At 44.5% G+C, this 24,746-nt stretch overlaps 1 protein-coding gene across 2 annotated transcripts in view; it reads right to left on the reverse strand.

Annotated features, from left to right (window-relative positions):
• Rapgef4 (Rap guanine nucleotide exchange factor 4) overlaps positions 1 to 18,410 on the reverse strand; it is a 279,513-nt gene extending 261,103 nt beyond the window's left edge. For both annotated transcript variants that reach the window (XM_051184480.1, XM_051184478.1), the window contains exon 1: positions 17,984 to 18,410. In XM_051184480.1, the coding sequence (XP_051040437.1) occupies positions 17,984 to 18,048 (65 nt within the window). In that variant the 5' untranslated portion in view covers positions 18,049 to 18,410. The remainder of the gene's footprint in view (positions 1 to 17,983) is intronic.
• Between the last annotated feature and the right edge of the window lie 6,336 nt (positions 18,411 to 24,746).

Here is a 24,746-nt window from a genome sequence, read left to right on the forward strand (position 1 = left end):
AATTTTAAAATTATGAATAAAAATGGTAATGTAATAAATAGGTTAAAAGTTGTAAAACCAAAGTCAATTATATAAATGTTAAAACTCTGAAATTCATATATTTTACTCTGAGGAGAGATACTCAGAGGGAACAAGATAAACATGCTCATATTACGCATACATCCCTATTAAACTCAATTATCTTGATTTTAAAGCCAAAGGATTAGAAGCCAGCTGTTCTTTTTGTACAAGGAGACAGGATAGAAACCTAAAGGGCAGCAAGCAAGGTGTGGCGGCTTATGGGCAGCACAAAAGACAGAAACAAAATGTAAATAGGCAAACAAAAAATATAAATCATTGGAGCATCTGGAACCACAACAGATGACCCACATCCTTCAAAGTCAGAATATTACTCCACAAGATACTGATTTATATTCAAGAGACTGAGTCTCAACTGAGATACTGAACACCAGCCAGTAAGAGAAAATAATAATCTATATACCATGGGGAACGTCATAAGAAATATCATTTAAGCACCTCTGCTAGAATTATTAAGTAATGCTGAATGTTGACGATTTAGAAGATAAACGGCTTTGAAATTAACTTATGTACACTATAACTAAAAGTTGCAAATAATCACACTGTTAGGCTTTAAGCTACTCACATGTACAAAACAATCTTATGCACATTCTAATCAACTTTCACATTTCTGGAGGGCTTTCAGAACTCTATGAACAAAAAATAAAAACTCAACTTGCTGAAATATCTGTAAAGGTTCATCTGAGCGGATCCATTAGAAATGGGCACACATTACATCAGGAGGTGCTTTAAGAGTCTGTCTGAGCGGATGTATCAGAACTGGGCACAGGTCACATCAGGAGGTGTTGTGAGGGTTATGTCTAAGCAGATGCATTAGAACCAGAAGCAGGTTTAAGGCTGCATCTAAGCAGGTGCATTTGAACCGGGCGCAGGTTGCACTGGGAGGTGCTGTAAGGGTCTGTCTAAGCAGATGCACAGGTTACACCAGGAGGTACAGCACATCAACAGGTGAGACTTGGAAGAGCCACCAGACTCCTCCTGTGTCTCACCCTGGTTTTTGAGTTAAGGTTGCCACTTCTGCAGGAATTCCTTTTTAAAATACAATTATTTCTGCAGAGGTGGCACATTAAGCACCTTAACACACTGGCCCAGATCACTCTGTTAATGGTTAGGACATTTAGGACAGTGGCTGGCCCTGCCATCCTCAGTCCACTTCCATGGTGGGGCCCAGGGTGTCTGTCTACCTGCCTTTTCTTAGTAGAAAGGTTGGTCAACAAGAGAGATAGAAGGCAAGAGGGAATGTCAACCCCAGGCATCTAAGTAGGAGGGGAGACAGAAAACAATCAACTGGGGACATCTGAGTACACCAAATGTTTTGAATGGCTCCTTCAGGGCTTCCTGGAATTCACCCATGGCAGAAAGATTACTGTGCTAAGAATTGGGATAGGCTGTCAACCACGTTTTTGGTACCCTGATGGGGTATCAAAAAGGTTTCTTTAAAAAGCTTAATCTATATGAGCCATATGATTTCAGCCACTGAAAAGCATATTTATAAAAATCAAGCTGGGCATGGTGGCACACACCTTTAATCCAGCACTTGGGAGGCTAAGGCAGGCAGATCTACGAGTTCAAGGCCAGCCTTATCTATAGAGTGAGTTCCAGGACAACCAGGGCTACACAAAGAAACTCTGCCTCAGAGGGGAAAAGACCTATACAAAATTATATTTATAAAAATTTTAGCAACCTAGGAAATGATCATCCTGTAAGTATTCTATAACATTCTTTTCAGAGGTCATAAAGTCATTGAGTCTGGACTAAAACATGCTATAAAAAAAATACTAATACCAAGAAACACTGCAGGTAGTGCAGTAAAATCTATAACCAGCTATCTCGGGTTGAGAAGATTTAGGCAATTCTTTTATTTGACTCCAACTAAAAGATAGACTTGCCAGGCAGTGATGGTGTACATCTTTAACCCCAGCACTCAAGAGGCAGAGGCAGGTGGATCCCTATGAGTTCAGGGGCAGCCTGGTCTACAGAGCAAGTTCCAGGACAACCAAGGCTTCACAGAGAAACCCTGTTTCCAAAAACATAAAAAAAAAATAAGTTTCAGTTATAGCTTGTCACTTGTCAAATCTAATGTGGTTTTCCATCTGGGAAAGATAATCTCAGAAAGAAGTTAGAACAGAGAGGGGCACTGCGCAGTCCTAAGCGCCCCCCGCCCCGTCCCCTGTCCCCAACCCAAGGGAGGAGGAGGTGATGGTCACAGGGTCACAGGCAAGCATTTCTATGGTACTGCTATTGCCTTGAGATAAACTCACATCAATGAAGTCTCCCCTGTATAATGATACAAATAAGCAGAACCCAGCTCATGAAATCAGCCATACATACTGCTCGTCCCAACAAGAAAGAAATAGATTGAAACTATTTTCCCTATTCTGCTCACAGGGTCATTCTCCTGTAGCAGAGTCTGACTGTGGCAGGCTAAAAACCAATAGTAGGTGAACAAGTAACATGAAATCAAGTACAACTATCATGTAAAAGTAAAGAAAACCTTACTTTTAGGTAATAGTTCCATATTCTAAAACTAGTTTCTTGCTAAATTTTTAAAATGTCATTGCTCACTCTTCTCAGTGACACCTATTATGCATTCCCCAAGAATGACAAATAATATATTCATATATTTAACTTATTTTGATTTCATTACCTTTCAGGTAACCAAAAACAACGCCTGAGTTAACTAGCCCCCACTTCTGCTTTCTGTGCACTCCTGTAAGGCATGGTTTTCTTGCCTGTTTCTCCTGAAGCTAGAACTTCTGATAAGAGAGACAAACCATATATTAATTCTCTAAATCCGCAGGGGTTTTAAAAATTAAATTTACTGTGACATCCAGAACCTGTTGAATGCTGAATTCTGAAATGGCCTCTGAAGTTAAGATAAATATCCAACCACATGCTGAAAAGGTAGGAAGCCAGGCAGTAGAGATACCATCAAATTCAATTGAGAGGAAGATAAGGTGTATTTGTAAGCTCACAATAATGTGCGGCGATAGCAGCAGGCGGTGAGCGAGCATGGGAACACATGCTCTGTTCACACTGAGCCAGTGGGGCTCCCAGCCTGGCTGTGCAGAGACCTGCCTTAGGCATAGAACAGCAGCACCCTGCTGTACCAAGAGAGGACTTCCTGATCTGTGCCTTAACAATCTAGATAATTACACAGGATTCCTGATGTACATTTTAAAAGTACTTTAGATAAATAAAATATAAAGCCTGGCCAGAAGCTAGATAATTCCAGCTCCACAGCTTAGGTCTTCAAATACCCACAGGGAACTCAGATGTAGGCAGTTGTCCTAACATTAGCATAGCAGACTTGGCTATTCTCAAGTGGGCTTCAATTTTTGACATAAGAAAATAAAACATACTGCTAAATTGTACTGAGGAAGCCATGATGTGAACCCAACACACACACACACACACACACACAGTTCAAGCTAGCAAACAAATCTTTCAAGCAGGTCACTGGCAGGATTTCTGGGCCATTTCCTTCTAGAACTTCAGCCTTAGAGGCATAAGGGGCCCCACACAGGCACTGAATTCACTCCCGATAAAACTAAGCCAGGTGACTACAAAAACCCTAAAACGGTCCTCAGAGTAGGGGTGATGACAGCATGCTCACACCCCTGCCTCCTCTGAGCTGAATGACACTGGCTGTTCTCTAAAGGAAGCTTTATTTTTCCTTGAAAGAAAAAAAAAACAAAACATTATATTGGAAAATGAAACTGGGTGGGAGGCGCACTCCTACGATCCCAGCATTCTGGAAGCTGAGATGGAAGGAGGGGCAAGGGCACACTCCTATAATTCCAGAATTTGGGAGGCTGAGACTAGGGTGTGAGCTCAAGTCCAGGGTGAACTGCCACACTACAGATCCACTTGAAAGTCATAAAGGGGAGGAGCAGGAGAGAGACAGAGGGAGAGAAGGAAAGAGGGATAATGGGAGAGGTGAAGACTAGAAAGAATTGTGTTCTCCTTGTACCTTTAAAGAATGGGGGGGGTGTTTATTTTATTTAATGTGTGTTTGGCCTGCATGTATGTATGTGTACCATGTGCATACTTGGTGAATGTGGTGGTCAAAAAGAGAGTACCAGATTCCCCGAAAATTGGAACTCTGGGTGGTTGTGATGTAGATGCTTGGAACCAAATCCAGGTCCTCAGTCTTAGTCACTATTCTATCACTGTGAAGAGACCAAGGCAACTCTTATAAAAGAAGACTGTTCATTGGGGGCTTGCTTACAGTTTTAGAGGGTTAGTCCACGATCATTATGGTGGGTAGGAAGCAGACAGGCATGGTCTAGAGCAGTAGCTGAGGGCCTTACATCCTAACCCGAAGGCATCAGGCAGAGAGAGAGGAAAGACTGGGCCTAGCAAGGGCTTTTGAAATCTCAAGGCTTACCCCCAGTAATACATCTCCTCCAACAAGGCCACAACTCCTAATCCTTCTCAAACAGGTCCACTAACTGGGAACCAAACATTCAAACATATGAGCCTACGGAGGCCATTCTCATTAAAACCACCACATCCTTTGCAATATCAACAAGTACTCTTGGCCACTGAACCATCTCTCCAGCCCCATTTTTTTTTTCTCCTGGTTTTTTGAGAGAGAGGGTTTCTCTGTGTAACTGCTCTAGATGTCCTAGAACTTGCTTTGTCAACCAGGCTGGCCTCGAACTCACAGATATCCACCTGCCTTTGGCTCTGAGTGCCGTGATTAAAGGCTTATGCCATCACCACCTGGCTCCAGTCCCATTTTTAAATATATCTCTAAATAATAGTATTTTTAAAGTAGCCCCGGCTGGCTAAATGGCTCAACAGGAAAAGATACTTGCATGACAACCTGAGTCTGATTCCTCGGTGCCCACAAGGCAGGAGAGAACTGATTCCTACACACTGTCCCCTGATCTTCACACCAATACATGGCACACATGTGCCCCCCATATATATTTTTTCTCAAAAAGTAAACAAGTCTAATTTTTAAAAGAAAACTAAGAATTCAGAAAGTCTTCATTTACCCATTTTATAAAATTACCATCATCTATTACAGCAATGAAAATAGCTAACAAAATATGGGTATTTTTTTTTCAAATTCAGATCTTGTCACAGAACAAAAGGATGTCACCATATTTATTCATCCTGTACCCTCACATGGGCACCCATCCAGCTCGGCTCTCTAAAATGTCTCATCCATTATTTGGTACAGCCCAGGTTTAATTAGATTCAAGTAACTCACAGCTTGTTCAAGACGCTGAATGAAACATTACTTGAGCAGGAAGACCTCTCTGGCCATTCTCTTCACATAGCAATGCCTCTAGGTCTCTCCTGGTCTGCTTTAGTCTCCATCACTGCTCCTGTCGCTGCTGAACATGGTAGTGTAGATGCTTGCACTTGCTTACGTCAACGTCCATACTCCTGTATGTATGCTTCTACCTTTAGCTCCAAGGCACTTCCCCACAGGTAACTTGTCCCTGTTCACTACTGTATTCTGTGCCAGCTGCAAGGGGGTCTAAGCACATAATCAGGTACTCGGTCATGTCCTGAAGACTGACTGAATGTGCGCCTTTTCTTCTGGTATTTCCATTCACAAGGTCAAGGGCTTTGTCAGTTTTCTCACTAATGGGCAATCAGCAAGAGTGCCTGGCAAGCAGAAGGCAGAGTAAAGTCTGAGTGAATAAACGAATGCATGGACAGGAAGCAGGAAGTGACCTAAAAAATCAGATCTTTTCCTGCACCATATTTGTTTGGGGAAGGTGAAAAAGAGCATGAGGCAAGCAGGGAAGTGAGAAAGGAATGGCAAGGGACATTAAAGGCAGAGCTTTCTTATGTCCCGAATTTGTTTAAAGGGCTGATGAAAACAGCATGCAAGATTTAAGCACCCGACCCTCCTGGGGCATAGTCAGTGAATAACCGTGTAATAGCCTGAGAAGCGGTCCTCCCCCCCCCCCCCCCCCCGGAGACAGCACGCCAACTAGTTATCCAAAACCAAGCGGTCCGCCATGGAAGCACACGTACAAGTAACGGTACAAAGACATAGGATATATAGAGAGATGCAGGGAACATCAGTTGGTGAAAAAAGAGGCCATGAATTTGAAAGTGGGTCAGAAGGAGTATGTGGGAGGGCTTGGAGGGAGGAGCGGGAAGGGGGAAGTTTAGGATTATATGATAATCTCAAAAAAAACAAAGAAATAGCTTTTTTAAAAAGGTCTCAAACTAAGTAAATAATGAAACCAATAAATAAAAAAAATAGCCAAGAACTTACTAGCAAAGAAGCAACCCATAGAATAAAATGGCCACCCACAAAATGGAAAATATTTGCAAACTATATATCTGGGAAGAACTCAATATCCAAAAGATAGAAGGATTCATGCAACTCAACAGCAAACGAAACAAAATGGACTGAAAAATGGGCAAAGGGCTTGAGGAGACATTTTCCCAGTGATGACATACCGGTGGCTATGCCGGTAAGGGCCTCTCCGGAAAGAAGTAACTGAGGAGGGAAGACTCACCCTGATTGCGGGTGCCATCGTCTCACGATGGTGACAGACCAAATAAAAAGGGTAAACGGAGAAGCCGGCCCCCATTTCTCTTTGCTTCATGACTGAGGATGCGATGTCACCTCGTGCCCCTGTCACCCACCAGCCCCTGCTTCTCAACTGTGAGCCAAAAATAACTCTTTTCCCCATAAGTCACTCCATCTCAGGTGATTGGTCACAGAGACGGCAGAGGGTAACTTGGAAGTACTATATCAGTACATCTGAAGATGAAATTTGCTTTAAAATAAAAGAAAGTATAAGAAAGGAAGTGGGGGTGGGGTGGAGTGGAGGACAGACCAAAAATTCCATGGCAAAACAAAAAATACCTCTCCTATAAGATAAGGACTCAGAGATGCTGTCAATCTTCACCTCTTTTCTTCAACCTTGTCCTAGAATTCCTAGCTACTGAAGTTAAGCAAGAAAAATAATGAAAAGCAAAATGATCCAAACGAATAAGTAAAAACCATTATTTATAGATGCCTGTGGTCTCTATACAACAATTACACACTAACTACTAGAACTCATTAGCTTGGGGGGAATTTATCACTAGTCAAATCAAGCCAGATAACGGAACCTACATAATATGATCCCCCAAACTCTTGTTACCTATACTCCACTTTCACCACTCAGAGATAACCCTTCAGCTGTACTTGAATTGGCCCACAAATCCCCACACAGCTGTCACTGTAGGTATCCGAAGCTTTACTTGAATATTCAAGAACACCGATTCAGAAAACTTAACAGCTTGGTTCACACAGCTGGTGAATGGGGCTGATGGGATCTGAACCCAGATCTGGACAATCTTAGGAAGCTGATCCGCCTGTAAAATAATGAGAGACCCCAAGGGTAAGGGACAAGGAACAAGGAGGATAAGACTCTGAGAGGAAACAGAATACAATGGTAATAGGTTGGACTAGTGACTCTTTAAAATGTCCAAAAGGACATATATATATATATATATATATATATATATATATATATATATTTTCAAGAGTCTGAAAATACAGAATTGAAACATCATTAATAAAACAAAAGAAAAAAAACATAATAGGGATTAGAGGCCAAGAGACATAAAAACTTTAGACACAAGAAGGGCAGTAGTGGCTCCCAGCACTCAAGAGGCAGAGGCAGATAGATCTCTGTGACTTTGAGGCCAGCCTGGTCTACAAAGCTATGCAGAGAACCCCTGTCTTGAAAGAAAAAAAAAAAGTCAAATTTTAGACACATACCAGTTTGTTAGATTGCAGGTGGTTTTGACAGTAAATGAAAGAGAGAGTAACAAAGACTAGTTTCTATGAACAGGGTATCATTTTCTTCACAAGACAGAAAATCTTAAGATATACAATAGCTGAGCAAAGTCAGAAGCTGGCGTTGGGCTTGGTCTCTCCTTTTGGGTTACAAGAGAGCTGCCACCGGCCCAGGCCTTCTCTAGACAGCAAGGCTGTCAACATCTCCATCTTCATGAGGAAAGCAAAGGCCATCCTGGATGAATCTGAGGATTCTTCCTCTATGTCACTGTAACCAGACCTGTGTGTCTTGGACACCTGGAGTAGAGTAAAAGACTGGAAGAAAATCAGCTTTTTCCTTTTCTCTCCAACGTCTGTGACAATGGCGGGTGAAGGCAGTGTGGTCCCAAAATGCCAACAGGAAGTCACAAGGGAACTGCCCAGTGCAGAGACGAACACACACCTGGTCTGTAACATAAGCCTTGGTACAAAGTTTAGGAAGTCTTCACAGTGGGAGCGAGGGATATGGAAGAAAGTTCGTGTATGAAGAAGAAAGAGAGAGGCCACACATGTTTCGATTTTCCACAGGAGACCTTCACGGAGAGACAGCTGAGTCAACAAGGCCAGCTGCAGACGGCTGCTGCCACCCAGGCAGATCTGCTGTTTTCCTCGGGATGTATAGCTGCTTCCCTATCTATCATCCGCCCAGTTATTTCCATCTCCTTCCTCTCAGTAATGCTTAGGCCAGAGTCACCCTGTGCCTTCAGTGTCTGGGAGGAAAAAGCATAGGATGGCTGCTCTTTTCCATGCCTCTCTTAAGGATATGGCTTTAAATCTGCCAGAAGCAAAACCAACTGCCCATGGCTTGGGGAAGTAGTCTGAGAAGTTAATCTGGCACTAAGGAAGGGTTTTGAAAGCTTATAAACCCAGGAAAATTCAGACATAAGGGCAATGCTAGTCTCACCCTCACTGGAGAAGCCAGAAATCTACCTGGGGCACCCAAGGAAGACAGGAGGGTGTATTTGCTCTGTTGGACATCACCCCCCCCCCTCTCTCTCCCTTCCTTTCTTTTCCCTTTTTTATTTAAAATTGAAACAAGGTTGTTTTACATGTCAATCCCAGTTCCCTCACCCTCCCATCCTCCCCTATCACCCCCACCAAACCCCAGCCCATCCCCTTTCTGCTCCAGGGAGGGTGAGGCCTTCCATGGGGAGTCTTCAAAGTCTGTCATATCATTTGGGGCAGGGCCCAGGCCCTCCCCCATGTGTCTAGGCTGAGGGAGTATCCCTCTATGTGGGACAGGCTCCCAAAGTCCCTTCATATACTAAGGATAAGTACAGATCCACTACCAGAGGCCCCATAGACTGTCCAGTCCTCCCAACTAACACGCATATTCAGGGGGTCTGGGTCGGTCCTATTCTGGTTTTCCAGTTATCAGACTGGAGTGCATGAGCTCCCCCTTCTTCGGGTTGGCTGATTCTGTGGGTTTCTCCAGCCTGGTCTTGACCCCCTTTGTTCATCACTCCTCCATCTCTGTAACTAGATTCCAAGAGTTCGGCTAATGTTTAGCTGTGGGTGGTGCTTCTGCTTCCATCAGCTACTAGATGAAGGCTCTAGAATGGCATATAAGTAGCCATCAATTTCATTATCATGGAAGGGCATTAAAGGTAGCCTCTCCACTATTGCTTAGATTGCTAGTTGGGTTGGGTTCATCCTTGTAGATCTCTGGGCATTTCCCTAGTGCCAGATTTCTCCTTTAATCTATAATGGCTCCCTCTATTGTGGTATCTTTTTTCTTTATCTCCTCTATTCTTTCCCTGTTTCAATCTTCCTGTTCCCTCAAGCCCACCTCTCCCCTCCTCTTCTCCTCTTCTCTTTCTCCTAACTCCTTCTCCCCTCCCTCCATGCTCCCAATTTGCTTAGGAGATCTTGTCCCTTTCCCCTTCTCCAGAGGACCATGTATGTCTCTCTCAGGGTCCTCCTTGGTTCCTAGCTTTTCTGGTGGTGTGAAATGTAGGCTGGTAATCCTTTGCTCTATGTCTAAAATCCATATATTAATGAGTACATACTGTATTTGGTTTTTTTTTTTTTTTTTTTTTTTTTTTTTTTTTTTTTTTTTTTGTGACTGGGTTACCTCACTCAGGAAATTTCTTCTAGTTCCATCCATTTCCCTGTGAATTTTGGGATTCTGTTGTGTTTTTCCACTGAGTAGTACTCCATTGTGTAAATGTACCACATTTTCTCCAACCATTCTTCAGTTGAGGGGCATCTAGGTTGCTTCCAGGTTCTTGCTATTATAAATAATGCTGCTATGAACATAGTTGAATAGATGTCCTTGTTGTACGAATGTACATCTTTTGGGTATATGCCTAAGAGTGGAATTACTGGATCTTGAGATAGACTAATTCCCATTTTCCTGAGGAACCACCATACTGATTTCCAAAGTGGCTGTACAAGTTTGCACTCCCACCAGCAGTGGAGGAGTGTTCCCCTTTCTCCACATCCTCTCCAGCATAAACTGTCTTTGGTGCTCTTGATTTTAGCCATTCTGACAGAAGTAAGAAGGTATCTCAGAGTTGTTTTGATTTGCATTTCTCTGATGGCTAAGGATGTTGAGCATGGTCTTTCAGCCATTTTAGATTCCTCTATTGAGAGTTCTGTACACCACTTTTTAATAGGGTTATTTGGTGTTTTGGTGACTAGTTTCTTGAGTTCTTTGTATATTTTGGAGATCAGCCCTCTGTCAGATATGGGGTTGGTGAGATCTTTTCCCAGTCTGTGGGCTGCCATTTTCCAGCCACACTGACCTCTTAGAAGAGAAAATGGGAGGTAGATAACACTGAACAAATTGGTACAGGAGACCGCTTCCTGAACATAACTCCAGTAGCACAGACACTGAGATTAACAATTAATAAATGGGACCTCCTGAAACTGAGAGGCTTCTAAGGCAAAGGACATAGTCAACAAGACAAAATGGGCATACTTTTCTATGACAAATTCAACCCCCCCCCCATGCTCTGGGCAAAGGACAGGAGGCAGGCCCAAGGGTGTACCGGGCCAGCTGCCCCTCTCACAGGCTCACTGGTCCTTGGGCACACCATCTCCCATATCTCCTCTCTGAGGGTATCCGATCTGGCCATGCTTCCCTTTCCTAAAGCCCTTCTGCAGATAAAACCAGAGCCATAACACTAACCCTGATTAGACACTGGACTGTGCTGTCCTCAAACTACTCCACATATATATAGCGTGTGCTCCCACGGTCATGAGGCCAAGGTGAACTGTCCCCTAAGAAGCTGCAAATAGAGAGACATCAGACATGAAACTTTAAATATATTGCTAACTTGAAACTTGAAAATAATATATTGCTAACATCACAGAAATAGCAATGAACACCATGTGCCTTTTGATGGAACTTCATAATTCTCCTGTAGAAGCTCTCACCAAAACACCAAATCAGAATTTGATCAAGCTCTAAACACAAATGCCAATTTCAGGAAATACAGATGCAAAGGAATGTGTCTCTAAAAACACCACAGGAAAACATTTCAAATTCAGATGAGAAACAATCCCACAGTTTCAAGAAATAGGGAGAGAAATTTAGGTGTTAAAACATATCTGAACTAAACATAAAGAATTTGCATTCTGATACAAACAAAATGAAAAAAAAAGTTTTGAGATAAACAAGGGATTTTGAATATTTGAATATATTAAGGAACTAGTGTCAAAATTTGTAATGTATAGTAATGCCATTTGTTGTTGTTTTGAGAGACAGGGTTTCTCTGTGTAGACATGGCTATCCTGGAACTCACTATGTAGATCAGGCTGGCCTCGAACTCACAGATCCTCCTGCCTCTGCCTCTCAAGTTCTGGAATTAAAGGTGTGCACCACCACCAGACATTATTTTCTTTATCAAGAATCCTTATCTTTTTTAGATAAATATTGCAATATTTGCAGATTAAATACTGCATATGGGAACTGCTTCAAAATAACCCAGGGGTAAGATGCCGAGGAGAAGCTCAGTGGGTAAAACACTGTACACACGCCTGACAGTCTGTGTCCACAAGCCACATAACAAAGCAGGATTAGCTAGAATGCCCTCCAGCAAGGTGGGGGGGGCAGGACAGAAGAATGGTCCAGAACATCTGGGGCCAGCTGTGACAGAGGAAAGAAGGATATGCTCAGACAAGATGGAAAGTAAGAAAGGACTCCTGAATATCCCTGAACTCAACACCCACACGCTGCAGCATATACACACCTGCCCCGACACACACACACACCATACACATGCAACTAACAACTAATAATCAATCCTGGGCACAGAGGGAGAATGAATGGGCATAAGAATAAAACAGGGCTAGCAGTGATTTCATGATTGTCGGGGTGGGGAGGGGTGGAATGACAGAATCTTACTATTCTATGTATTTAAATTTTTTCCACAATAAAGATAGATTGAATTTTTTAAACAGTCGGTTAAAATAGTTATGGAATGTCTCCCCACCCCTGCTCCAAAACCAGGATTCATATCAGCCAGGAAGAGCAGAGACGGGATGTGGGCAGCGCTAATTCACCACCTGTGCCCTCCCCTTGCTAGAGAACTGCAGAGGCCACTTGGGCCCAGAGGAGATGGTGTATGTGGCCACCTCACCCTGGGCCTGTGAGCACCTTCTACAATGAGGGCACCACACTGGGCAGGTGCTGGAGACAAAGGGATGAATAAAATATGGTGACTAACATCGAAGGTTGTGGACCGAGAAGCAAGCAGGCAGCTACCAGAGTCTGACTTGTCTCATTACAGTGGACAAAGTATGCCCCGGGAGCTCTTGCAGTGGTCATCTAACTAGAATAAGGGACAGCAAAGCTGTCCTCAGATATCCCCAGAGTTACCTTGTGATTAGAATTCAGTTCCCAGCTCTGTGGCTCTGGGAAAAGATCATACTCTGCAGGCTGGAGATGTGAGTGAGCATTCTGACCTCCCAGCAGCCTAGTTTCTCTTTGGAAATTCCAGAGATGTGCTTCTGCTAACAACTGGATTCCCCCACTCGGCTTGCCTCTGGCACATTAGCCGAAGGATGAGTGTGGGCACTTGTCTGGTACATATGTATTACCAAGTTAATAACTGGTCTGTCTCTAAGGTCTAGGGGAGTCTGGTGCCTGTGCAACCATCCCTGAAACACGCATGAATTCTCAATGTGCTGACAAATCAAGAATCCTGGAGTGCATGCAAGGCCAGCCCCCAGCCGTGGAGAAAGTACCAGAGGAATGCCACCCCTGGGTGTCTGCCTGGTTGACACCAGCCTCCCCCAGAGCCACAGTTCGGCTCTGTGTGCCTCTTTGATCTTCTCCATCCCTCCAGAGTGAGACCATATCTGATGCTTCTATTTGAGTCATCTTCTCACACCATGTGTCCTACAAAGCACTTTGGTTTCAGCAAATGTGTTCCTTGATTTCTTTCAGTCTCATTCTAGCACATCAAAAAAGTTAACATACCATCTATTTGGGGGGGGTTAATCACATGCAAAGGAAGCATCAATAGAAATAAGTGTGCGGTGTGTATGTGGGTGGGTGAGTGGTGTGTGGTATGTGTGTTTGTATGTGTAGTATGTGTGTGTGCTGTGTTTGTGTGGTATGCGTGTGTGGTGTGTGTGTGTGTGTGTGTGTGGTGTGTGACTGTGTGTGTATATATGTGTATGTGTAGTGTGTGTATGCTGTGTTTGTGTGTGTGCTGTGTGCTGTTTGTGTGGTGTGTGTGTGTGTACTGTGTTTGTGGTATGTGTGTGTGGTGTGTGTGTGTGTGGTGTGACTGTGTGTGTATATATGTATATGTGTAGTGTGTGCTGTGTTTGTGTGTGTGTGTGGTGTGTGTGTGTGTGCTGTGTTTGTGTTTGGTGTGTGTTTGTATGGTGTGTGTGTGTGGTGTGTGACTGTGTGTGCATATGTGTATATGTGTAGTGTGTGTGTGGTGTGTGTGCAGTGTTTGTGTGGTGTGTGTGGCGTTTGTGTGTGTGTGTGGTGTGTGTGGTGTGTGTGTGTGGGGGGAGTGTTTGTTTAGAGGAAACATGAATGCAAAAATTTGAAAAAGAAAGACGTAGTTCCCTTTAAAAGATGACAGTGTGTTTGACATAATCCACCATCCTTGACTTCATCTTCTGCTCTGGCCTGTGAGGCAGTGGTCCTTGGGTAGATTCATCAACTGTACCTCCCCTCCCCCTCCTCAAAGCTTTACAGAACCTCACACAAGACAAAGGACAAACTCTTTCCAAAGAGAAGGTACTCCTGTTCCCTCTGGTAACTCGGGATCATTCTCTTGGGCAGGCTGCTCATCTAGAGCAAAGGGTGACAATGTTTTCCGTGAAGGCCCACACGGTAGGTATTTAAGCTCTGTGGGCCACAAGCCTCCTGGCAGCTACTCAGCTTTGCCACTGCAGAGTGACAGCAGCCACAGACAATATGTAGCCAAGTAAGTGTGGCTGTGTTCCGATGAAACTGCTGATGCACACTGGAATTTGAATTCATATAAACTTTATGGATCGTGAAATATTACTCTTTTTATTTATTTTCCAACCAATCAGGAATTTTAGAGCCATTCTTGAAGGATTTACAGACCACGGTTTGCTGATTCCTGCTCTACTATGGTTGAGCCAGGCAATGATTTGCCAAACATGTGACTTGGTGATGCCCCTCACCCACCCTGCAAGTCATCACCTAGAAACAGTTCTGAAAGTCACAAGAAGCCAACTTAAAATCTTTCATTAAAATTAAATAAAGGTCATCACATTTTTTTTAAGGGCCATCTTATTATTTTAAATCCCAAATAGCAGGAATTAATACAATTGCATTTTTAGTTAACCATCTCAGCTCAAGAAACAATCTATGCAAGAGCCATAAGCAATCAGTAAACTTGTTTCACATTCACAATGAGTGCACTAAAACTTTTCCGTGTCAGTTTATACATCATAATGTCTGCCATCATTCCAATTTCTAGCTGAGTATTTACAGACATCCCTCAGTACCACCACAGTCCACGACCATAAGCAGCTGACACATAAAATGCTTTGCATTTTCTTTCTTTAGCCTAATCAACACATCTACATATTTTCTGAGCTCCTTCTTCACATGTAAGTTTAGAGGCTATTGTCCCGACCAGGCTGGCTTTGTAGGTATGCCAACTGCACACTTCTCTGGCTTTGGTTCTATGTTAGTTTGCTTCACTCCAGTTTTTGCTCATGTACGTCTTCTCAAGTAGACTTTTCTATTTCTACTTTCTTTTTCTCTTTTTAAAACTTGGTGTGTGCGTGTGTGTGCGTGTGTGTGTGTGTGTGTGCATGTGTGTATATGTGTGTGTTATACATGTGGATGTACACGCATGTAGGAGTCAGAAGTCAAAGCTGGGTGTCACCTTATTTTATAAGACAGGGTACCCTGTTGAACATGGAACCCACCCATTTGGCTAGGTTGGCCGGCCAGTGAGCGCCTGTCTGTGCTCCCCTGTGCTGTGTCTGCAGATGTCTGCTTCAGTGCCAGGCTTTTACACAGGTGCTGGGAATCCAAACTCGGCTGTACGTACAGCAGACAGTTTACTGACTGGGCCATCGCCGTCAACAATACCCTTCCCTCTACTCTCTCTTCTATTCCCACCTCCGGGCTCCTCTTTTTTCCAGATAGCCACACTCCTGGTCACTTGGCTCAGGCATACATGTGAACTACATATCTCAGCTGAACTTCCTATGTCCCCAGCAGCAGAGTCCCAGACCCCACTTCACTATACCGTCCCTTCTTTTCCTGTGCATACTTGGAAATGCCCATGATAAAAGCTTTAGAAAACAGACCATATCTTCCTGTAGTGTAGATTTGGTCACAAAAGGAATTTGAGGTGGGAAGGAAAGGGGAGTCCTTGCCATTTCTATGTGCCTTTATCCAAGTTGCTCACCTGTCGGTCCTGACCTCTCTATTCTCTGTCTTTGGTAGAATAACTCTCAGCCTCTTACAGCCAGGCCTGACTGCATTTCCAAAGCACCTTACACATCCTTGTTAAAACATTTATCATTGGACTGCAGTTACAGTTACCTAGCGACCCCACCACAAAGCCATCTGCACCCCTAAGCCAGGCAGCAATTCTCATTGCTGTACCCAGCCCAGTGCCTGGAACAGGGTATTAATACTGCACCTCTTGGACACATTAAAGACAAGCCCTAGGGAAGGAGGTATTGCACGGAGCTTCCCAGACAATTTTCATCCACACTCTCAGCCTTCATTTGCTCTTTTAAAAAATTAACAGACTATGTTTAAAAATGCAACTTCAAAATACGCCTCCCCTTTCCACTGGCAATGGAGCAGACGCTCCTAAATGGCCTTGCTTAGGAATTGTGGGATCAAGGCCACAGAACAGGCAATGAGGTCTTCACACCAGGAAATAAAACATGCCCACAGTATCTCCTAGTTTTCAACGCACCTTTTTCCTCCCTTCCGTTTGTCCACCCGTTGCTGGGAGGTGAGACCGAGACACTCTTGCCTCATTTTTCAAACTCGGGAAGTAAAAGTGGTAATGGCAAGATCAGAACTCTAGGGAACTCTGTTGATCTGTCCATTCACCTGCATTTCAGTAACACCAGACTCAGGAGAAGGAGTTGGTTTTATTTTGTTTGTTTGTTTGTTGCCCATTTATGTATGGTGGCACTAAATTGTGGCACCACATTCTGGAATCCCATTCCAAATACAACCAGGTAGGCAGATGTGCAGCTAAAAACATCATATCCATCCCACTGGCCATGCTCTAGGACTCTGCCCATAAGTGCTCACTGAATGATTTACCCCCAGTGAGTTACCAACTGTTCAAAACTGTACACTATGCATTTCTGCAAAGAGAAGTATGTTGCTTACTACCCAAAATTATCACTCACGAGGATGCACTGCTATTTATAGGTTAAGTGTAAGCTCTTGATTATCTCTTGTTTTATACTTCACATTTCCTCAAGTATTAAGTTTAGGTTACTGAACACATTAGCAGGCTCTTCTGTCCCTTTGACTGTCTTGCTGCTTACCGAATGTAATTCCTCTAATATTAGTACATACCACTTTAGTCAAAGACGGGGCAATGCCTGCCAAACATATTCTTGCCACTGTGTGATAACTAAAAGCCAAGATCGTTTATTATACTAAGTTATTCAAGTGAGTTACATTTAGCTCTTCTCCAGTTAGTTAATACCTTTTCATCAAAGGTCTGTAATAGTAGAGCACACACAGCAGGCCACACTTAAGATCCTTAAGTTTGATCTGGCTACAAGTCTGTCCATTAAAAAATTTTCAATATGGCAGAGCACAAAATATTTCTCACAAATGCAAATACAGATATCACGCAGATAGGTGCAAGACATGAACCACTGGCCTTTGGCACAAAAGTCTGAGGTGTAGAGGCAGTTCACTCTGCAAGACATTTTGCTTGTTTCTTTCAGAGTTCAGATGCATGCCCCTTTTCCTTAGGGTAATAAACTGTAATTGCTAACATACTGTGTAATGTTTACTGTTAAATTTGCAATCTGGACAAACAGAAAAATTACACTGTCAGAGCCCGGAAACAACTACAATCCGTTGTCACCCAGAGCACCTTCCTCGGAGACTGGCCAGAGAGGCAGCACTCTCTGCGGTTTAAATTTCTCTTTAGAGTGAGGGTCTTTTCTGCAGCGGCAAAGATTAAGACCAAAGCCACCTCCCTGTGACCTTCTTAACACAGACCTTGAGTGAGCGCCCAAGGAAAGAGAGCTGTGAATTTCATCAAGGGACTTGACAGCTCCACTGCATCCCTTGCTCTTGGTTTTCGGAAACAAAAAAGGGGACTCTACACCAGCAGAAGCCCACCCCCACCCCACCCCCACCTCTCCTGGAAACTTAAATGACATTCCCCCTGAGGGCCTGGACACTCTGAAGCCGGCACGGATGCACCCTCCCAGGTCTTACTGCCAGGGGAACCCCCCACCCACCCACCCACCCGCGAGCGGAGCGTGGAGTCTGCGGGGCGGAAGGGGACCGGGCAGACTGGCGCCTTGTCCCCCGCAGCGCCGCATTCTGTTGCCCGCACGTGGAACGCTCTCCCGCAGGTGGCACCCCAGGAGTAGCTCCCCGCGATTCAAACCCCGCACCCCGCACCCCGCCCCGCATACCTTTTATCCAGGCAGGCGATCCACTCGGCGGAGGACGCAGAGTGTGCAGCGTGCGCAGCGACCATGTTGGGCAGCAGCGCGCGGTGGCCCCCGGCCGCGGCCACCTCCCGCGCGCCTCCCGGCGGGCTCCCGCGGCCTGCGGGGCGGGGACCGAGGGGCGGGCCGGGCGCGAGGCCCGCGCTGCACTGCGGCGCCCGCGTGGGAGCCCCGCCACCCCGCCCGCCCGCCAGGAGCGGCGACCCCGCTACACCTGCGGCAGGTGCCCGCTCCGCCAGGCTCGCGTCCACCCTCACCTCGGGGCCTCTGCAGCTGGTGCCACCGCGGTGCGCGTGGGGAGGGGATGTCAGACTCTATATATTTTTCATACGGCAAATGCCACTAAAATGGCTGCTGCCTCTCTGTTTCCTTAGAAACCCATTAGTCCTCCTCAGCGTCTGTCAAAACTTGCAGGCTGCTCCTGGCTCACCTTTACAATCTTCCCTTTAAGTGGGGACAAGAGAGGGCAGGGCTGGGAAGGCTTGCCGTGAGGTGGGGGGGGGGGACCCACCCCATGGTCTCTTGATGTGGACCCCAGAAGGTAAATTATTCTGAAGGTTGGGGGCTGGGAAGGACGGAAAGAGACAGTGTGGTCACTGAGGCAGAAGGACCCAGGAGACCAGAAGATAAGGAGGGGGTACAAAATGAAGTCACTGGCTTTGAAACTTGGGACTTTCTTGGGATCCGTGGCCCAAGAATGACAAAAAAAGAAACAATTAAGAATGGGGTATCCCTGGGTCCCAAGCAGAACTGGGGTTTTGGGTCTGGAAGCTGAGGTTTTGGGTCTGGAAGCCAAGTTCCTGGGCACGCCATGTACTTGGTGGGGTAGGTAGCCTCTTCCATCCCACAGCTTTTCTTTTCCCTGACCCAGTGCTGAGGATAGCCACAGCTGACTGTCTCCTGTAGGTGTTCACAGCAAATGTTATGCCTAGAAGTTGTTCAGTTACACTCTGCCAAAAAACAACAAATTTGCAAGGACGGTTGTTCAGGAATTTGGGGACACGTTAAATCTGTTGGACTCCAACCAAGCACCGTTTTGGTATTTGTGACATACATTTAGGAATAGGCAAGGCTGAAAGGGGACATTGCTACTATTTCCCCCACCCTTTCAGGGCAGATTCGGGGAACCTGGAGAGAAGGAAACAGCTCACGTCTTCTGGGAGGCGTCTGTTCTCATAAAACAACCTTGACCTTAAATCTTTGCAGAAAAATTTCCATCTTCCCATGTCCAATAGACAGGATCTGGTTTCAGACCAGGCATCGACTGACTGCCTTCAGCAACACCTCCCTGCTCAGGCTTGTCCCTCAGCTGAACTTCATCTCTATTATTTACCATAAATATCACTTAACATATCATACCACATTAAGATTTCCAAAGATGTCATCTTACGTGGATTGAAGAAGACGTGTCTTCTCAATCAGAGCCATTGGAACACTTCAAGGTTAAAAATGCCTCGGGAATATTGGGAAGTAAGGAACCAGAGGAGAAAAGGCAACACATCACCTGTCATCACACAGAGGCTCAAAGTGGCCATGGAAGGTCACAAAGCTAAGAATATTAGCTATTTGTTAAATCTATTAGGTTTTGGGCAGTGGGTAGCATTCTTTATATGTACTCTCATCTAAAGAGAGGCAGAGACAGAGAGATAATACTCCACAAGGGACACCAAAGATCTTTGAAAATGGAGTGAAGTAGTGAAAATTACATTTTGAGGGAGAATATTTGGTGCCTTAAAAGCAAGACACTTGCTGTGGGGGGGGGGGGTAAGGTCCCCAGTAAGTCTCCCACACATATGAAGCATGTTGCAGTCTGTTTGATACAGAGCAGGAGCTTTGATTGTTACATGGGGGGGGGGGACACTGACTCACCTCTAAGGACAAGCAGAAGTATTTAAATATTACCCAGGAGGAGCACCAACAACTATTAGCTCATCTAGAGCATGTACATCCATCCCTGGGGGATAGGTGCCAGAGAGTCGCCACGATAGTGACCCAAACACTAGAGCCACCTCCCTTCCCTTGAACCAGAGCTGGGTATGTCTAACGTCTAACTTCAAAGTGATGGTTCTGCCGTTGCTGTCAATAAAATGAGAATATAAGGTCTGTCCAAAATTACTTCCTAAGTGACAAGGACTAAATGGTTATAGATTGTTATTCAAATATAAGAATGGGGGAACATCTCAGGAATTAAATACATATAGAAATGATCCCCCTTAGGCACAGTCTTAGTGATTATTCTCATGGTCCGAAAGGGATTTGACTGCATCAAGGACTACAAAAGTAGAGGAGAATGCACTGCTGGTCATTATCATTGTGAAGAGGGTAAAGGCAAAGAATCTAAGAATATTCTACCTTTCTTGTTAATTCTTCTTTCTTAGGTTTATTGACTTTACTTTATATGTGTGAGTGTTTAGTTCCCTTAAAGGTCAGAAGGGATTGTCAGATCCTCTGGACCTGGAGTTATTGATGGTCGTGAGCCCCTATGTATGTGCTGGGAACCAAACCCAGGTCCTCTGCAAGAACAGCAAGCACCCTTAACCATATCTCCAGCCCCTCTTTTAAAGGACATAAAATAATACCAGACTAAAAAAGACCAAATGTGAAGTGTCCCCATTCTGAAAAATGACTAGAGAAGGTAAATTTATAAAGATGGAATGTAGATTGGGAATTGCTTGGATCTGGGCAGCAGGGTCAGAGAGAGGCTATCATGAGTGCAAGAAATGACTTAAAATTGCTTGTAATGAGGAACACAAATGTCATAAATTCACACAATCCCTGAATGATGTGTTTACAATGTTATGGCATGCAAATGATATCACAATAAAACTGTTTAAAAGAAACAATAAACTTGACTACTGAGTATGTGAGGGAGGGGTAGAGAACATTGCACTGACTAGGGAAAATAAAAAAAAGTTATAAGGAGAAAAAAATAAAGATTATTTATAATTCTATCGCCTAGTGATGACCCTATTAATATTTTAGTGAACTTCATTCTAAACTTTTCTATTTAAAAAAGACAAAGGCACGGCCTGGAGAGATGGCTCAGTGGTTAAGGGCACTGGTTGCTCTTCCAGAGGTCTTTGGTTGGATTCCCAGCACCGACATGGTGGTCCACAACCACTTATAATTCCTGTTCCAGGGGATCTTTATAAACACTGCACACAAAATACCCATACGCATAAAAGTAAATGTAAAAAAAAAAAAGGTAAAAAGGTATAGCCACTCAAACATAGAACTGGCTGTCTATAGTAAGTCATTTATGTTTTTAATGTGTATAAATTATTTATACAGGCTTGATAAAGCTACAAGATTATGAACTTTTCTACTAATAATGGAACATGTCTTACATGTTCAAAAAATCTTCATTACATTAGGAATTTTAATTGGTTTCTGAATACTCAAATATACAGGTTTAACTTACTTAAGTATCCTCTAGACCTGTTTTGATCATTCTTGAAAAGTTATTTTCTGCCTAATCCTCTCCTTGCAGTTCATGAACTTCTCTTTATGACAGCTGACACGTTCACTACAGACCTCCCACTAGATGCTGAGTGCTGTTATATAATGTGTGGCTCATAATGCCAATCGGCCCTTGAATAGGCCACATGATGCTCAAGCTGCATTCTGTTTATCTGAGCAGAAGCTAAGTTATCAGCTTGGAGTTTGGTCTCTCAGTTCAAACTGTAATTCCTTCTTCCACTAAGAATTTGGCCTTAGATGAATTACTTAAGATTCTGTTTTGAGTGGGGTGGTGGTGGTGAACGCCTTTAATCCCAGCCCTCAAGAGACAGAGGCAAGTGGATCTCTGTGAGTTTGAGGCCATCCTGGTCTACAGAGTGAGTTCCAGAACAGACAGAGCTACACAGAAAAACCATATTGGGGTAGGGGGGTCTGTTTCATCGGCAAATGAAGATATTCATGTGAGAATCATGCTTGTAGGAATTGCAGCAAGGCACCAAATACAACATATGCATTCAAGAACTCTTCGTTATTATTCTCGGCACAATACAGATAAATAGTATGTACCTCTGTTTCCTGGAAGCATAGTAATAAATCATTGAGGTCCCTTATATTGATGGCCCTCCATTTACATTCTGTAACTTCAAATTTTCCACTGTGAAGGATTCAGGAGATGGTTCTCCCTAAGACACAATAATGCTTCCTACTCAAGCTATTTTGAGCTTCCCATCACAATCAGCACCATTCACTCTCTGCACAGCTCTGCCATTCTTCAAATGAGAGTTACACATACATAACCCTGGATAATTATTGCCGTATAGAAATCGAAGGCACAGCAGCAAAACTCAAGTAGAGCCCTGCATTTTCCCATCCCTGGAAAGTCTGTGGTAGACTGGGTATTCACTGACATCATGTTGACTTCCATGAAGACAGAAGTTGAGAAGCCTGTGGTATACATTCTAGAAGACAGAGACCAAAACAGCTGGTGATGTGATTCAAACTGAGTTCAAAGATCCAAGCTCCGATGATGCTGATGATGTAAATTTAGGGCAGAGGACAGAGAAGCATGGGCGATGGCACAGCAAGGCAGTAAAGGAGAATGCAAATCCCTCTTTCCTCCAATTGGCTCTATTACGTTTAAGACTGGATGATGCCCAACGTGGGGGGCAACACCTGCTTTGCCGTGTTTCTTACCAATCAGCTGCTGGGGGGCCTCCTGTTCAATGCAGAGAGGAGTAGTGGAGAGGTGAGGGAAAGCTCTTCGGCACTGATCTCTGGCAGCTTCTGCATCCTTGGCATTTGGTGGTAGAGAGATGGCAGCAGGTGGTACTTTTCTAACATCACAGCTTTCCTGTAGGCCTCAAGAGCTGGGATCCTCAGCCTCGTGGTGAACAGAGTTTTTGTCTTTTGTGTGGGCTGAGGAAGTCCTTAACCATGTCACAGCTCCTGAGCTGTTATGGTTTGAATCCAACATGTCTCTTGTGGGTTCCTGTCCCTAGCCGGTGGTGCCTCTGGGAGGATCTGAAACTTTGGGAGGTGAGACCAGGCTGCAGGAGATGGGGGTGATTGCTTTGGGACATGTGGTTACGCTTGCATACTCACACCTGTCCCTAAGTCCTGGCCCACTATAATACAAACAGAGATCCTGTACTATGCTGTCCCCACCATGGTGAACTCCATCCTCTGAAACCACAGCCAAAATCAATCTTTCTTCCCTTAGTATTTGGGCAGTGTCTTAGTCAGTGTTCTGCTGCTGTGAAGGTACACCATGACCAAGGTAACTCTTATAAAAGATAGCATTTAATGGGGCTTGATTACAGTTTCAGAGGCCTAGTCCACTCTCCTCGGGGCAAAGAAGCACACAGGCAGACATGGTAGCTGAGAGTTCTACACAGGCAGCAGGAAGAGAGAGCCAGCAAGCCTGGCTTGAGCTTTTGAAACCTCATAGACCGCCAATGACCAATGACGTTGCTTCCTCCAACATGGCCACATCCACCCCAACAAGGCCACGCCTCCTAATCTTTTCAAGTAGTGCCATTCACTGGTAACAAAGCATTCAAATATATGAGTCTATGGGGGCCATTCTTATTGAAACCACTACAGGCACCTTGATAGGAACAGAACAAGTAAGTACACAGGTCTAGGTATGGGGATTCCCTGGTCCTTGCTAGTGGCTGTTGTTCCATCTTCTGTCCCTGGGGAGTCCAAGACAGACCTTCAGGCAAATGCTCCTTCCTCCACTGCTGTTGTGATCTGACGGCCACTGCTGTAGCATCTCCAATGCACGGCTGTAGCATCTCCAATGAGACTCCCTTATTGGTCCCTGCCGCCATTGTTGTAACTGTTTCTCTCCTCAGTTCTGCTGCAGCTGCTCTGTGGCTCTGGCAGTAAAGGTGTTTTCAAGGCCACCATCAAGGTCACCATGGTTCCTGTGGCTCCGCCCCCTCTGTAGCAATTGAAGTGGTGGCAGCTCTCCAGCTCTCCACTTCTGTGACTCCATCTGTCAGCTGCTCCCTCTCTCTCCTCTCTTTGTTTCCAACTCAGCCTGCTCTACCAAAGTCAGATAGCAAAGGCAGGCAAGAAAGGGCCTCTCTTGAGAGAAGCCTTTTTATTGGCCTTCAGGTTGACACACGAGAGAGGGTGCACAGAACTGTGTGCCTCCTGGCCAGCTTACGAAGCTGTCTTCCCATGCATCCAGAAACAGGGCATGGCACCAATCACAGAAGACTTTCATGTAAATGAAGGACCCTGTTTGGCCCAATCATTGTTTTATCTTATTTTTTTGCACCAGTCACTCATGGGAATGTCGCGCTTCCTCCTGGATGGAAATAGATGCAGAGAAAGTAAAGTGAAAGCTGCCTGAAGCACATGTGGCTGGAGTTTCACCTCTGGATGCACAGAAAGCAGCTGCATTTGTCTTGTAGTTTCTTCATTGTGTCAGTGGAACATTCAACATGGCCAATGCTCATCTAACTGTAGCTGGCTGTTTGACTGACAGTCCTCACTGGACAGCCAAGATATTGTGGGAGAGTCTACTAATGTCAGGCAGTTAAATCTCCCTAGCCCTTACGGCTTTCCTTACTTACTAACAGGAAAATCAACTCAGAAGGCATACCTACAATAAACTACTTGCTAATGTAGTTTTAACACAGAACTTTGACAATGTTTATCACCTGCCTCGAACCCAGGGAGAGGTGGGTCCCCCTACTCTGTTTTAAATCAGGTGATTCAAATGCTAATCTCATTGAGAAAAACCCTCAGAGACAAA

The sequence above is a fragment of the Phodopus roborovskii genome, unplaced genomic scaffold (genome assembly GCF_943737965.1).
Source record: "Phodopus roborovskii unplaced genomic scaffold, PHOROB, whole genome shotgun sequence".
Taxonomy (NCBI): domain Eukaryota; kingdom Metazoa; phylum Chordata; class Mammalia; order Rodentia; family Cricetidae; genus Phodopus; species Phodopus roborovskii.